Source organism: Diorhabda sublineata, chromosome 9 (assembly GCF_026230105.1).
Source record: "Diorhabda sublineata isolate icDioSubl1.1 chromosome 9, icDioSubl1.1, whole genome shotgun sequence".
NCBI classification, from domain to species: domain Eukaryota; kingdom Metazoa; phylum Arthropoda; class Insecta; order Coleoptera; family Chrysomelidae; genus Diorhabda; species Diorhabda sublineata.
Window position 1 is genome coordinate 3,639,957 of NC_079482.1, and position 17,520 is coordinate 3,657,476.

The 17,520-nt window shown below is 29.8% G+C and overlaps 2 protein-coding genes across 3 annotated transcripts in view; one reads left to right on the forward strand and one right to left on the reverse strand.

Moving 5' to 3' along the window:
- Positions 1-12,377, forward strand: part of LOC130449076 (protein held out wings) — a 188,793-nt gene extending 176,416 nt beyond the window's left edge. For both annotated transcript variants that reach the window (XM_056786736.1, XM_056786735.1), the window contains exon 8: positions 1,981-12,377. The gene's annotated coding sequence lies outside the window, so the exon portion shown is untranslated. The remainder of the gene's footprint in view (positions 1-1,980) is intronic.
- On the reverse strand, positions 12,155-17,105 carry LOC130449075 (vacuolar protein sorting-associated protein 72 homolog). The gene is made up of 7 exons (XM_056786734.1): positions 16,803-17,105; positions 16,619-16,748; positions 15,342-15,435; positions 15,107-15,289; positions 14,922-15,054; positions 14,526-14,675; positions 12,155-12,803 (listed from the first exon to the last, which is right to left on the reverse strand). Exons 1-7 carry the CDS (start codon positions 16,934-16,936, stop codon positions 12,590-12,592), a joined length of 1,038 nt encoding a protein of 345 aa, XP_056642712.1. The 5' UTR covers positions 16,937-17,105; the 3' UTR covers positions 12,155-12,589.
- Positions 17,106-17,520: the final 415 nt, after the last annotated feature.

Here is a 17,520-nt window from a genome sequence, read left to right on the forward strand (position 1 = left end):
TACTGTACAGTCTAGGTTTACATTATTCTAGTAATATTCCAACGTTGGACTGGAATGGGAGACCTGGAATGAATAATAGACCGTTATTCCTATCAACTGGACAGAATTGATCACTGGAATAGTACTGTACAGTCTAGATTTGCATTATTCTAGTAGCAATCCAACGTCAGACTGGAGTAATACGAATTGGGCTAAAAGGACGACCTGGAATGAATAATAGACCATCATTCCTATCAACTGGACAGAATTGATCACTGGAATAGTACTGTCCAGTCTAGGTATACATTATTCTAGTAGTATTTCAACGTTGGACTGGAATGGGCGAAAGGAATGAATAATAGACCATCATTCCTATCAACTGGACAGAATTGATCACTGGAATAGTACTGTCCAGTCTAGGTTTACATTATTTTGATAGTATTCCAACGTTGAACTGGAATAATGTGAATTGGGCTAAAAGGACGAGCTGGAAAGAATAATAGATCGTCATTACTGATGTATTTAGGTAGATTCTTGTACTATCTTCTAGAGGAAACATTATAAGAAGTTTAATTTATATTAGTCTCCGAAAATGAACAGAAAATTTAAAAAAAATTAATAGAATTTATTCAAAAACTACAAATGTAGAACACTACGGATGTCATTGAAGTAGATGTTCACCAGTAACGTCTTGGCAACATCCTAATCTTAAATAAAACTGCTGCTTTCCAATTTATTAAGCACCTTGTGTTTGACACCCATGTGTTCGTTAGGTTTTGTGACAAGTGTCAAATTTAATAACATTTCACAAATTTGTTTAATTGTTGCCGTGTTAGAAATACAAGATACCTGATTAGATGAATAAAATATAAACAAGCACTTGTTTGAAATTATACTTTTTACTATATAAACCCTCATAAGCCCTTTTGTAGTCTTCTTCATTAAGTAGTAATGCATATTCCCAATTCGTCTCCGAATTCAGTCATATAAAAAAATTTTGTTCTATTCGTTCTCTTAAGTCAAATCAAAAAGTCTAATAGTGTAAGTTCAGTTGATTGCGCTGATCATTCTATCGATAGGCAAGTTACTGCCTGTTATTTTCGTAATCAATCATTTCTAAAACTGTTATTTCATACATTTACGTTATTCTAACAAATTTTTACAACTAAACTCTTTAAAATATTTTTTCTACAACCGTGCGTACTTTAAACACACTTACGAGAGCGTAAAACTTTAATTCAGTACTTAAGGAAACATACTTTAAGAAGTGGTACGTAAAAAACGTATTATTAAGGTCTCCGTTGTGTATTGTCTAAAGTACGAGGTTCACATGCTGGTGGTCCCAGGTTCAAGTCGTGCTGATGCAATTTTTTTAATGTTATAAAGAATTTCTATAATAATTTCATCTTAATCGTTGCAATAAACTTGAAAACTACCATTTTTGAATAGAGAATGAAGATATATTTCAAACAATATATCACAAACCTTTCCCATTTATAAATTGGGGGTTGTAATTATCATTCGAAGAGGGTTGAAGATAGGGTTCGCATTTTCACGTTCATTAATGTTAATTTAAAATTCAAATTCGACCTCTACGTTAAAATTTATCGAGTCGTTAGTGGTATTCACACTGAAATGCACTATTTGACCTAACACTACACCAACACTCACAATTACACTGTCTGCCTCGCGTTTCTTTAATTAAGTTATCATCTTCAGACACTGGAAGTGAGCAGACAATGTAATTATGAGTGTTGGTGAAGTGATAGAGTACACAGTGTGTTTCAGTAGTCCATAACCAAAATAAAATCATTTAGCTACGCCACTGATTTAACCCAACGGAAACTAAAAATACTTAAATAATGATTATTCTTGTAGAGTGTCTAATGTGTGAATAAATATATGATATAAATTGTGTTGTGGATCAGCTATTACGAAATTACTAACAAACTGTTTTTTTCTTTTTCTTTTCTTGTTAACTCGGTTGGCCGGCTACCGTAGGCTTTGTGGAGTGCTAACCCTCTCGTCACACACAAACACACCCCCTCTGCGCCAAATTCCTCGACTAACGAAAATATATCGGATGCGCCGGACCAACTTCAAAAGGGTAGCGGTATGTCTAACAAATTACATCACTAACATCGATTCACTTTTTTTTTGTCATCTTTGTATACTAAAATTAACTTAAAAAAATACAGTCGTATCAGCTAAAGCTTATTAAATATGTGAGGTTAGAGGAAATTTTTGATTGTTTGAAAATAAAGTGATTTGGCTGATATTTACTGTATTCAAATTCTTTAATTTGTAATCTAACTTTCTAGATTCTTAAATGAGTGTGTTAAGTACCTTTAAATATATAGATTAACGACGTTTTATTTTCGGCAGCAAAAGTGAGACGTCTTAAAACATAAGAAACCAGTTGCCAACTAAATGTCGCACATGTAATCCAAAACCGTCACTATACAAAAAAAAATAAATTCAAAGGAGAGACGATTAAGAAATTCAATTCGGATATTTTTAATAATTACCCACAAATTAAATATATTTTGGTAGTGTAATGGTTCAAACTACGAGATATGATAATTGAGTAAAAACAAAAATATTTTTTATTGTTTTTTTTGTGTATAGAAATAGAAATTGAGAAAATCAGAAAACTTCGATACGAACCGATAATGATGTCGTGTAGACTAGGTAACTAACTATTAATTTTCTTTAAATTTTCATCCGGAAAAAATGTTTTGTAATACACATCAATTTCCTCATTTCCAGATTGATTTATTCTTATTTCAGTTAACTTAACTGCTTCTCGTTAAGATTTTTTTGGAAATCTTCAGACTCAAGTGCTAATTTTTTCAAAAATCGCTATAGGATAGTTCGTTGACATTGTAGGGATTGTTTATAGTTCTGAACATAAATGAGGCCAGATGTCAAATATTTTGAAATCGATTACATAATGAACAGAATCATTTTCATTCTGTGTATGTCGTGTAATAGTTTTTATTTTGAAATTCGCCAAGGTATACATATACATGGAAAATATAAACAATTTCTAGATTATCATCATTGAAAGTCTCAGATATTTTATAGCGATACAGTATTTCTACTATTTTTTTACACTCACGTTTTATTTTCACTGTTAGATAGATTCTCAATTGGCATTGCATCTTTGAATAACACATAGATATTTGTATCTCCACTAACAATCAAGTGCTCGGACTTTTGCACTTAGCAACTTTTTTTAAAATGATTCGAGCATATTCTCACTATTCAAACAATCAACTTGTAAACATTTACCGTGTTGGAGGTTAAGTTGTCTTTCTCCGCAAACTTTTTTTCATTCGCTAAGTAATCTTATATCTTTTGTTTGAAACTAATATCTTTACCTCTACAATTCGTATTGTTATTTGTGCATGAAGGTACAGAACAAGAAGGCATTTTAATTTTAATAACCACTCTATATACTCAATGTAAATAAATATGAATCAGTCAGCTGATGACAGCCAATATGGCGGAAAGTGGGACTGCGCAGTAGTGGTTGTAAATTGGTCTTCGGTAAGAACACACCTTGCAGTCGTTACATCGTAGAACAAATTTAGCTTGAAAACCAAAATTCAAAAATTTTCGTAGAGTGACGTCTTAGGAGTACACGTGCAATGTTTATTTATATTCTTAATTTGTTTGTTGCGATTCAATTTTTGAAAATACAGAATTTCATTCATAAATTGCTATAAATATGATGCCCTTTCCATGATCATACAATTGCTGCCGTCTAATGTCTATTAAAATTAAATTTAAAAGCACTTAACAAAGTATTAACTGTCGAAATTAGATCCAAATTTTGAAATTTATTATGAAATAAATACTCTTAGCTTTCCGAATCTCACATACGAAATATAAATTGTAATTTTGGATTTATTTTTGGCTTCCTACACTTTGTAGGGAGGATAGCATTTATCCAATTTAATAAGTAATTTACTAATATCTTTTCTTTGTCTAAAATAATATTTTTGGTACGCACTTTTTAATAAAACTGCAATATCGAAAAATTGATTGTTAAATCAAACCCAACTTGCCACAGCGAACCTTATACAAGCTCGATACTCTTCAAAAGGAGGTGGAATTGTGAGGTTATGTGGGATTTTTAACTCCTAAAACCCCTCGTACTACTTATCAAATAATATAACGAAACCACCAGAAGGTATTACATCATACTGTTCAAACTTATGTTGGTGTATCTATTAGATCTGTCTGTTTTTGAGTTATCTTTGTCACCAAATTAGATAGAATGTTCCAGGCTTTCTTACTAACTGCCATTTTATGAAAGATGATTTCTGGTGATAGTAAATTTCCAATTTATTGCTTGGTTGCTCAGCCTTCGTTAACAGGCATAAAAGGTGTGCTCTATATTATATTATGTTGGTTTAAATCGATTAAAATATGCAGTGGAATATCCATTCCCTGTTGATAGTTGCAGCAGGTGACAATTTATCTAATATCTTGAGGCGTACAATTTGCGCTTCTAAATTTAACTTATTTAATTATTGTCTTTCTACTCTTAAGGATGTAATACGTTAAGTTTCTTTTTCATTCAGGTCTTTCCTCCAAAATTAACTCAATTTCTTTTAATATTTTCTTGAGGTAGCACCTCGTGTAGTTTCTTATTTCTATATATTTATTATTTTTTCCTCACTTTTCCTTCTCACATTTTCCAACCACCTTAGTTGATGGTATATTCAATTTCGTTTATTTTGTAACGTTTTGTACATCACCAACGTTGTCAAGAGTAAAAAACAAAAATCACTACAATAATGATGCAAAATCTTATTAAAGAGTAAATGGAAAAAGATGTTTTCATTTGTGAAAGATAGTAATAAATCACATTAAATAACATTTAATAAAATCCTTGCGTACTAGTGGTACCCATTTAATTGAAATCTCATTTTCTTGTTGTACAAAATGTATACAACAAAAATTTTCTCTAAATCATTTCGATTAACTGCAGTATACTCAAATTGTGAAAATATTTGATCATTTCATTATGTTGTGTTTACAACGCTACACAACAAACTTACAAATATTTTTTTGAGATATTTTATTATCATGATACTGTACATTTTTTAAACTTCAGTGGTCTACCCTGTAAAAGTAATTTAATGAAAATTTTCACAAACCAAATGATAATTTGTTGATAGTGACACAGAAAATTTTATTTTCAATAATAAAACTTTAAATTCATAATTCTAAACAATTTAATAGTTTAAAACATTTTCTTAAGAAGTCTGTTACCAAATAAAATAAAAGGTCCTATCCTGTTCATTTTTTTTGTTAATAGCCAAAGTATTTAAACAAATTCTGTCACAAATATCCAATCAAATACAAATAATTGATTAGTAATCAATCAATAAGTTTTTTAGCTAAATTTAGCTACGTTCATCAAGTTTTTTTTATAGTGGTAAAATTATTCCAAAGCTTTTCCAACTTTTTCATGTCATTTTTATAGACCGAATTTTAATTGGCTTCTATTTCAGAACTACTTTTCTGATTTCTTCAATATTTCTTCCCTTGAAGCAATTTTTTCAGGTCTTAAAACAACGGGTAGTCACTGGGGAACGAATCAGGAGAATACGGTGGTTGCAGTTGCAATTCAGAGTTTATTTAATTGTATTGGACCATCGTTTGTATCGACTTATGAAACGGTACATTATCTTGGGATCGTATAGTAGTCAAAAATCTGCTTCGACAATTTTTTTTCCATTGTTTGAAAAAACTCAGGTTCAGTCTAAACCAATAGACGATTAAAGATTCAATAGCTGTCATTTGGAGAATTTTTTTCTGATCAAAAGACAACTGGTGGTCGCTGGGGGACGAATCTGTAAAATATGGTGGTTGAAGTTCCAATTCAGAGTTCATTTAATTAAATTTAACTAAAGTTTGTATCGACTTATGACATGGCACATTATCTTGATCGATATGGGCTTGTATAATAGTCAAAATTTTCCTTCGACAATTTTTTTTTCGTTGTTAGAACAAAAATCAGGTTCGGTCTAAACCAACAGACGATTTAAGGTTCAATAGCTGTTATTCGGAGATTTTTTTCTGGTCTAAAGACACCTGGTAGTCGCTGTGGTTCGTATCTGGAAAATATTGTGGTTGTAGTAGCAATTCAGAGTTCATTCAATTGCATTTGACCATAATTTGTATAGACTTACGACGATATGGGGTCACATAATGGTCAAGCTTTTGACTCGAAGCAATTTTTTTTAAATTTTTCCGAAAAACCATGGTTCAATCTAAACCAACAAACGATTGGAGGTTCAATATTTGAGAGGTGTAGTTTGAAAAATACTGTTTAAAGTGAAAATTATAAAAATAAGATTTGTGGTGACCTCCATCCGTCACTTATTGTTTATTGGTATATTTGATGAGTAAAAAATCCCAATTTGAAGTGCCCTTTTGAAACTCCTGTACCATTAAAAATATTTTAATTCGTAAAATCAAATTAAATATATTTTTGATGTAAAATGGTGGTAATTTGGCGCAATATTCTGTCGTTTTTTTTTAATCGGCAATTTTAGTTTTATAGGAGCAATAAGATACGAGGGTTATGCAAAAAGTTTTGATATCTAACAAATAATCAACTTTTTTTGAATTATTTGCAGTATTGCCTCTCAAATCACCTGGGGGCATAATACTCTTGATTTTTGATTATAAATAATTGAAGTGCGTATCAAAAAATTCTTAGACTGTTCTGCGAAGTACAAACCATTTTCGAGAGTGCCAACAATATTTTTAGAAAAATTTCCTATAATAATAATCGATGAAAAGTTTGTTTTTTTCTTGAAAAAAATATTGATAGATGTCAAATTGAGACTAGAAAATTCTATTTTAGGATTTAGTTAAAAATCTGTTTGCTATATATCTTGCAGCATGAGTCAGTGTTGCTTGACATCTTGTCGCTGCTTAAAATATCGGTGGTGGAATATGTAAAACAAAAAAACTTGAAATTGATTATTTTTATTGGAACGCACAAAAAAGTGGACGCATATTCCCTGTCGAGAAAATAATCTCCCCACTTTGATCGTTGTTTTTTTTTTATATATATTTGTACTTATTAAATTTTCTTGGACAGGCAATACACATAAGAATTTTGTTTCTTTCTAAATACAAGTTAGTCCAGACGCTGGCTACATAAATTCGTCGGATATTCTTCTTCTTCTTTCAAATTAGATTAGTACAAATTCCACATCCCGCTATATATAAGACCAGAATAGTAAGAAGTACAAAATGAAAACATTTAAAAATTGAATGGAACTGGAAAAGTTCAGAATCTTCTTAAAATAACTTCCATGTACCAGTGTGTACTCTCAAAAATTCATCTCCCAAAAGCCCCTATCAAAAATCCCCACTAAAAAATTCTATTAATCACAAAATGAATAATAGGGCCCTTGCAAACTTTTTTATACCTTAATTACGTTTAGTATATCGTTCTTCATCATTAGTTAATAAAAAAAAATTAATTTAAATACCTAAATGACGCGCCAAAACGCATTTCCTGTCACATGACTGAGTGTGACGTTGTATGACGTAGAAAGTAAGTAAACAGACTTAAGTGAGGTTAGAACTAAATACAGTTTAAATGGAGTTGGTATTAAAACACCAAATAAAGTTTTCCTCGAAAGGAAAAGCGACGAAAACAATGGTTTCAAGATATAAAAGAAGGGATTATGCAAGCCTCAAAGCTGGCAGCCCAGTATATGTTTCTGAAGACCATTTCAATGTAAGTTTTATCTATTGGTATTTAAAAAATGTTAACTTATTGTTATTTTTTAATGTAGTTAGGAAAATTATATGATGTGGAAACTAACATAATACAAAAAAAAGTTCAATCGGACAAATGTGATGATAATGACGTTACTATGAGAAAGTCCAATTTGTAGTACTTCCTAATCTGCTTTTACTCCACGTATTTCAGCCAAAGTGAATAATTGATTATTAGAAAAGAACGTAGCAACCATGAATGCATCTATTTTAGGTAGATTGTTCGATCTTGCCTCGATAAATACTATTTCGGTCATCATTTCAATTAGAATAGTTTTTTAAACCCTTACAACAAGACAAATCGCACTAAACAACCAATTACCTCCACTCTTTACAACAGAATGGCGTTTGAAAGGCGACACGCGGCGACTACGTTTACTTACTTTCTACGTCACAACCGCAGTAACCAATAGAAACATGTTTTTTGTCACGTGTTATTATTAAAATTTTTAAATATGTTAAATACCCAAATTACCGACCACTGCAAGGAACCTATTACGAAACCTCAATTAGTAGAAATTGGATTTTTTTGGTTGCGAATTATACTCCAGAAAATAGCCCAAAAACACTAATTTTAGTAATGATTTTAAAATAAATCTCACTGGGAGGAAAAGCGATTTTATATTTCCGATAAGTTTGAAAATATGTTTGTTTTTCAACTTTAACGTCTCGTACTTCATAAGCTCACATGAAGACGGAGATGATAAGAAATTCAAAAACAAATAAACGAATCTGAAAGTCTGAAAAATAATACAAAAACACTTTTCCTAAAAAATATTGAATGGATAATTTAAAAATATTTTGGTATTTTATCAACTTTAACGCCCTGTACTTCATAAACTTACTTGAAGGTGAGAATGATGAAAATTAAAATTTATCAAAACATCCGGATCAACGGGACTGTTGGAAGTGTACTGTTTCGTTAATCAAAATACAGAGTGATCAATTTTAACATGTCTGTATAATATCCAAGTATATTTTACGTTGTTGTCAGTTTTATAATATTCGTAGATACCAAGAAAATTATAATCTTAGTAATATTTATTTGTTTATAGGAAGTACTGGTGGATATTTAAATTTGTACGAACATATTCACTTTGTATTTGATTATTAAATTATATCCGTCGATATTACAGGGTTTGCATCTCGACTAAAGTGGTAAGGTAGGTAATTAAGTGACTTAAAAATAGATTTAATAATTTTATTAGGCTTATTGAGAATAATTTAGAGTTAACTATTTTTTTTTTTTCAAAAAAAAATCATTTTTAAATATAAATCTTCATAGTATGGAGATTTTAAAAAGTGCCTTTTAGTTAACTGATATTTATTCTTGATAATTCTTTGAAAAAATGATCAAAATATTACCCTTTTTATATATATATATATATATATTTATATGTATGAAAATGTATGAAATTCTTTATTATTTTGTTTTATTAGATATAAGCGAAACTTGTTTGGGGGCTCAAGGTCATTTTAGCCGAATTGTTGCAATAAACAGAGTGATAAGTTTAGTTTCATTTAAAAAAAAATACAAAATGAATAGTCAAATTTTAGTTATAGTCTTTAAATACGGTGTTTTTAACCTCTTATATACCACATGGCTCATCGGAAAAAATTTTGGCAACAAACTCAACAAAGAAAATATTTACACAAATTTTTTTTTGTTATGAATAATAATTTGCAACTATGTGATAAAAAAGGACATAATATTAGTTCCAATAGATAGCAAAGATATTTTCAAAAATTTTTTATCTATAACAATTTCTAGTTTTATTTCAAAGTCAAGGTAACCAAAAAGTTGTAACCTCTATCGAAGAATTTCCAAAAATTATATCCTCCAAGTGACCAATTATATTTTCTACGTTCAAATTTTCACTTAAAGTCTCCGCTACGTACTTCTTTCTTGTTTTACATGACGGGTTTCATATTTTGGTCACTCAGTCCTCGTTAAAACATTTTTATGGGTTAAATTGATTAAATTAATGTTGGTTAAGTTAAGTTAGGTTAGAGAATCTTTCTCCTTTAGTTGTTTCCATTCATTTTCTATTTTTTATATCTCCATCTTCATTTTCTTCACCTCTTTCATTAGAAGCTTGAATTGGTACGACCCATCATTCACTTGGTGTGATATGTTTGATGTTCTACTACATCCACTCCTTCCATATATTTATTATAAGTTGTTACAATATTAGGACAACTGATGTAGATATAACTTTTTATTTTGTGTCAAATCTTTCTATTTTTAAGTTTAACACTTTTAATTGTTGCTTCATTTTCTTCACAGGAACAACGTCTCTTTTTTTGTCATCTATTGAAGTAAGACCAGGAAACCTCTTTGTTTGAACTGTAAATCAAAAACTCCTCATTTGTGTAGCCTGAACAAATAATTTTGTTGAGAAAACCACTTATCAAAAAATATCAGATAATTGTTATTGGGTGGAACAAACTTATTGATATTTAGGACTACATTTGAACTTTTTCCGGTGTAAATTTCAAAATTATGAATTAGACCAGTGGCATCACATAACACATAAATTTTATATCCCCATTTATGTTTTGTTGGGGTCGGACTATCCCATTGAAGGAGAAAATCAGTTCATCAATATATAAAACTTGTTGCATCAGTTTGGCTCTGATATTTCTCAATAAGGATTCCATCAAAGATCTTATTTTAAAAAGTCGATCCACATTATTTGGATTAGTTTTAGAATTGTCGTTCTTATGAAGATTCATTTTCATCTGTTACAATTCAGGTTATCAGCAATTTGTGCCATCTTCGTTGCTTGAACCCAATATGTACGGTATTGGGACATATGGAACCCAATACTGTCCTTTCATTTGTTCATGGTTCGTGATAAACTAAAAATGGACAAATACAAACATAAATTTAGAAATTGTCTCATCTCACATCTCCCTGGAGCTATCTTCCTCCTTTACTTCCTATTCAAATGATAATTTTACTTTCTTTTGCATCATTATTTCTTTCTTTTACATTTTCTTCGTCTCTATCATTAGGAGATTCATTTTCATTATTAAATAACTTTGATTCATTAGATTCTGGATCATAATCAGAGTCAATACATATCATCACTATCCTTAAAGCAACTATCATTGCTTGCATGAAGAGGAACAGGGTTATATTTTTCCTTCATCATTTCTTCAACTGTAAAAAAATACAAAAAATTTATGTTATACTGACAGATGTGGAACTCTTGTAATCCGTTGTATCAGAAAACACCAATTTTTAATATTTATATTTATACCACAATTTTTTAATGCTTGTATCGAATATGAGATAGTGGTATACAAGCGGTTAAACCATGTTTGTATTTTTAACTGATAATGAATTTTATAGAAATTTTTGTTTTTTTGGGTGAACAAAATTCACCAAAAAATATTATTTTAATTTGTTTATTTTTTCATATAAATTTGACTATTCTGTTCGCATCTCGAAATTAAATTTACAGTTAGATCTGATATCTAAGATCAATTTTAATATGGAAATAAGTTGGCTTCCGTCCAGGATATTTGTATTAAATAAAAAAAAGCAATAATTTTTCGTTTTAATTTTAAAAAATACTCTCGATCTGAATCAAACGAGTGCAATAAAGATATATTGAGCCATGTGCAATTTGTTAATATCTTTGGGACGTTTATTAAACAAAAAAGTAATCTCTATACTTTTATTTTGTACTTAGAATAGAAATATGAGGAATTGGAGTTTAATAGAATACTTTTAAACACACTTTCTATAAATAAAAATATAAAAAATAAACTCTAAACCGACTATGCAACAATATTTCAAAAGAATCCTTCTAATTATTTATTTATCCTGTCTTTTGCTTCAAATTCAAATCATGACTTACAGGACAGGCATAATCTGCAGTTTTCGTCCTCTGCCATGCCTATTTTCTCAAGGTGGTATTTGATAAGACCAATCATCAGTTCGATGTCGTTTCTGGTCATTACAAGAATACCTCAAATTTCTTAGATAATATGATTACGAAGCTTTTAGATTGTCTCAGGCCTGGAGTGTTTCTTCATTGAGACTCCCATCAGATTATTTAGCCATCCATTCAGTTCTCAGCATCAATTAAATTGAATTTGATAAGATCGATTATCAGTTTGATGTCGTTTCTTGTCAACACAAGATTATCTCTAACTTCTTGGACGATATGGTTATGAATCTCTTCATTAAGATTCATTCAGATTCTCTAGCCATCCATTCGGTTCTCGGCTTCTGAATTGTTGGTATAGTCAACGATACAGTTGTACTCAAGTTAGACAATTATATAGAATATTATTTCAATTAAACTCCTTTTCTTTCGAGACAGAGGTTTTTCAAAAGGCATTATTTCGTTAAAAAAAAAAGAGGTAGCTTATATTACCTATAATGAAATAAATATATAAATAGTTATTATTTTAAGGTAATTTATGTGTCATATTAATAATATTTAATGTTATTATTATATGTTGTACTTTTGAAATTAACTCTACTTTGAGTTTATTCAGAATATATTGAGATTATGGTATGTATTATTTGTGCACAAATTCAATAAATATCTAATAAGTGTTAATAATGAGTTATTTTTTTATACCCTGTTATCCTCTTATCCTAAAAGAAAGAAAACTGATCCCTCGATCGATATAAAAAATTTAGTGTCAAAAATTCAAAATGGGAAGGATTTCTTAATTACAATGGTCAATTTTTTTATATCAGAAATATTTAATGTTCTTATGAGAGTCTGCAAAAAAATTTCTGTTAATAATAAATAAAAAAAATAGTGTACTACTGAAAGGAAAATTTCTGTTCATTAATAACCATCTCTCTTCTCAATCTTTTATAATTCTGGGACAACCATTTCAAGAAATTCGCTACCATTGGATTATTTTTATCTCCGTTATTTTGCAAATAGTCGTAATATGCCATTTTGATAATTTTCAAACAGGTACTATTGTGGTAAGGAACACGAGTGACTGGATCCACATAATGAGCTGGTTTACTGAAAGAGATAAATTATAATGAATAGAAGATGGCAAATATTGAAATACTTATTTTTTTAAAAACAAAGTAGCAAAATAAATCCATTAATAATATCCTATTCTCAAAATTTAATTTGAAAAACATATGGATTTCATTGAAAATCTCAAAAATATCCAATACCATCACAAACCTGACCAAATCACTCCTTATTTTAAAGTATGCTTCCAGCTTAAAGACAGGTGAGCTTAAACTGGAAATTAAAATTTGACAACGATTCATACTGACAAAAAAACTTGATGTAATAGGTAGGAATAATGAGAATGACTTTATTTGGGTTCCTATTTATTCTAGAATCAAAGGATATGAAGTTAAGAAGTTCAAACGACTTCTATTAACCTAGAACCTCTCTGTGGTGTAGAAAAATGGTTTTCAGAAAAAAAGTAACTGGAATTATAATATAATGATTCATTCTAATAGTTAATCAGCTACCATAGCATAAAGCTCGCATGAATAACTCAAAACTGTCAATAAAACTTGATGGACTAGACAAGAATAATAAAATTCATTTATCTGGTTTCCTCATCAATCTGGGATCAAAGATTTATTAATCCTAAACCTTTTTTATGGTGTAGGAAAAAGGTTTTCAGAAGAAAAAAGAAATAGGAAAATATGAATTCTGCCTATCCGGACTTAATGATTCTAAAAAGTTTCCTAGAAGCTATGATATCACTAGATCTAGATAGTATTTGAATATTAAAGTTACACAGCCTTACTAGCCAGTTTGTTTACGAAACACTGCCACCTAAAGAAGCATCTGATAAGATTAGGTTAACCTTGAATTGACGTTTGCATATGCGAGGAAAAAAGTGTCCTCTAATATCTACATCTTGAAGGCAGTTCAGATTTGGAACCTCTGAACTGGTAGGAGAGTTGTTAATGTCAAAACTAGCTATAGTATTGAATCTAAATAACAGTACATCCATTTTTGGAACACTATAGATTAATTATTAGGAATTTAACAGAAGTTTCTCCATTCCAACCAACTATTGTCTCTGGTAGCAAAGTCAAACTCACAATCACGACTACTTGCAGTATTCAGTTACAGTATGATATCTCGAATCTGTAATTAAAAAAACTCAAAAAATTCCCTATCTACCAAACCCATTGCTTACTCCTGTGGTATTAAGCTACAGCAGCCACTGTTTGAGATCCTGATGGCGGAAATAATTTACTAGGCAGACTTACGACATATTTTGCTTGCTAATTTGTTGCTTCAAGATGGTCTAATATGGATTATTCCAGAAGTTTTGCTGCCAATCAAAACTACCCTTGCTACTGTAATATTAACCTGTGGCAGCTTTATCTCTAAAATAGAATTAGTTGCTCTTCGGCATATTTTGTTGCTATATAGTTGCTATAAAATATCTTTATCAAGTAATTCTAAAAACTACCACTTTTGTCAAACTTACACTCGTCATTTTGCAAAGCAATAATGTGAGTTCAACATGTAGGGGTGAGTTTTGGAATTTTTGAGAAAGACACCTTAAAGCAACAAAATATATAAAAATTACGGGATAGAATCACACATTTGTAATGAGCGGCTGGAGAAACAAAATCAATTATCAAGTAAAAAATTAGGAACAAATTAGGAGCAGGGTCCAAACCTGCACTTCAAAATGGCCCCCACAATTTAATATATGTATCAAATGAAGTTAGTGATGAGAAGATTAATTATACATACCCAGTCACAGCACATTTTAGTTTCTTGGGTAACAAAGGTGGCGGTTTAACATTGAAAACTTTTTTAAAAATAACATCATGCGGATCATTCAGTATTGTAATAAATGTCCTTTCACAATACTTCTGTTCCTCCATTTCGTGCTTGATATCACTAGAAATTATAGAAAATATATAATAAAAATAAAAAATAATCATACAATATTGGAAAATGTGAAATATATGATTCAATTTTCAATCGAACAACTGCATATAGGAAAAACGCAGCAATTTAAAAGTGATATTAAAATACCAAAGTCAGAAAGTTGAATTTACGAAAGTATGGATACATAAGGGCCGAGGCTTTATATCACATACACTGAAAAATCTAAATTTTTGGCCATCAAGTGTATGTACCTACCTATTTGAATCATTCATTTCAGGTTCTTCTATAATGGGCATTCTAGTAGATCTGTATTGAATCATAGGGCCTGAACAATGTTTTTTCAAAGGTCTTCTAGCCTTTTTTTCATTCTCCATTTTTTGATATCTCTCTACAAAGTTGACCCAAATTTATAACTATTTTCAATGCGAGAATTGTTTTACCTAGAGATTTCAAATTTTCTTGTTCAGTAATTTTGGCCTCCTCTAACAGTTCTGCTTGGGTAGGTACCCATTTGTCCACCGCTTGCCTTCTAACTTTCCTCCTTTGTTCTAAATCTCTTACTTTCACTCTCTGAGCTGTTTCAGCTGTTCTTGCTAAAGTGGATTTTCTCACAGACTTTCTACCTAGAATTTTAATAATAAAAACAATTTTTTAGAGTAATTGAAAAGTTCTTACCAAATGATTCATTAACTGTAGAAGAATGTCGAATTTTAGTAGATGTTGTTGGAGGTTTTGGAAGTGTAGGTTTTTCATTTTTCGGTATTGGTTCCTGAAAACAAAACCAATATTTGAGAAGTAAAAATCTTCTTTAGAAGAATATTCTTGAGAATATTTTCATCAAGGAGAATATTTTCCCTAGCATTATTTGTAATACTAATATTGCTTTTAAAATTTTATGTACCAATTTATGTCTAAAACATAAAATATCGATAGGGAATAAAACGAATTTTTTTGCAAAAATCTAATATGAAAAATAATTATTTTTTAAAAAATTTCATTGCATTGTTTGAAAAGCAATAATTAATTTTTTTCTAATTAAAGTAATAAATTACAAATTAATTGATTATCCGTAGATAAAAGTGGAAAACTGACCTTTGTGGTCAATAACATCAAATTTTTAAAACCTGAATGCCAAATTAGCATGGCTAAAATTCAAAAAAATACAAGTGACACAAGCACTGAGTGATGAGATTCAGCCGACACAGAAATGAAAGAAAACATCAATGAAAATGAACAAAGATTTTTGATTAAATTTTAATTATGGAAACATTTGGTTTGAAATAATTTATTAATATTTAAAAATTTGTTAGCTTTTTTAAAGATGTTCGAATTTATATTCCATTATTTGTTTTTCTGAATACACTGTTTAGACTACCACTACACCAACACTCACAATTACACTGTCTGATGTCTTTTTTGATAACCAAGTTATCGTCTTCAGAGACTGAGAGTTTACTGACTGATTCTTGGTGTAGTTGTAGTGTTAATAGTGAGTTCAGTATGTGACAACGTGTTAAATAAAGAAAAATCGATTTTATAATGAATCACTAATTATTTTAACCCTTTTGATTATGGTTTTCAAATATCAAGTAGTAATATTTACTCCTAAGTATTTTCAAAAGAATTTAAAAGACTAATTAGTAAACTGTTTACCTTCAGTCTCTGAAGATGATAACTTGGTTATGGAAATGCGTGGCAGATGGTATAATTGTGAGTGATGGTGTAGTTGTAGTTTAAACAGTGTGTTAAGTTTTTTAAAATAAAACTTACATAAAAAACTTTTAATCTTTAAGGGTTTTACATTTTTATTTATGAGTAAATAAAAATGAGCTAGCAAAAAGTCCTATGCCATCAAATAAAATCTTAAAAATCACAAATCATAACAAAAAAAATATTTTTAACTCACATATCTACCCAATACATTTTTATGCCTAGAAATATATCATTATTACCTTATATGCTTTGGTTACAAGTCTACGTTTCTTTTTTTGGTTTTCATCTCCCTCGGTGTCAGAAACTGGTTCATCGTTTTCATCTATACTGAAATCTGAATCAACTACATCTTCACCTTCTTCTTCGGCTCTAAATAGATGAAAAGTTTATATATTTCGTTTGCTACACGTTATACGTACTTACTCGTATTCATTATCGGATGCTGTTTCTTGAAAGCCTCCATAATTTTGTTTATAAAAATCGTCTTGGCATTCCTCTTCGTCATCTAAAAGTTTGGCCATACGATTACCGGCATTTGTTCTTCGTTCGCGTTGCATGTTGATAATTTTTATTATAAATACCTTGAATTATTGAATTTCACTGCCTCAAACAATAAGCACAAATTATTTATCAACAATTAACCACAGTAACCACACTTATTTTGTATGTCTAAATTCATGTTATGTGGGACCATAGAAATATATCATATATTACCCTAACGATTACACTACTACGTTTTCAGTGTTAGATCTAGATTTAATGTTATGCACCGCTACCCACCACATAATAAGATATGATTGAAATTTTTTTATCAGTTCAAATTTCTTTTTTTGTATATTTTCTATAAGTTTTGAGATTTATCATAGAATTATTTTTCTAAATTAATTTGTGAACTTGGGAACTCAACAAACAAACTAGCTTTTTATGATAATCTTAGATTGGGCATGCGCCAACTATTTTCTAACCACTCAAAATAGGAATCAACAAACAAGAATAAATGTCAATGACAGCTGATGAGATTTTTGTTCTTTATTTACTTTTCTGTAAATCCCGCAGCTAATAGCTTTGAACTGTATTATATACAATTTTAAGTTCAATTTCTTGTTTTTATCATATACTCGTTGTAAAGTTTTCTTGATTA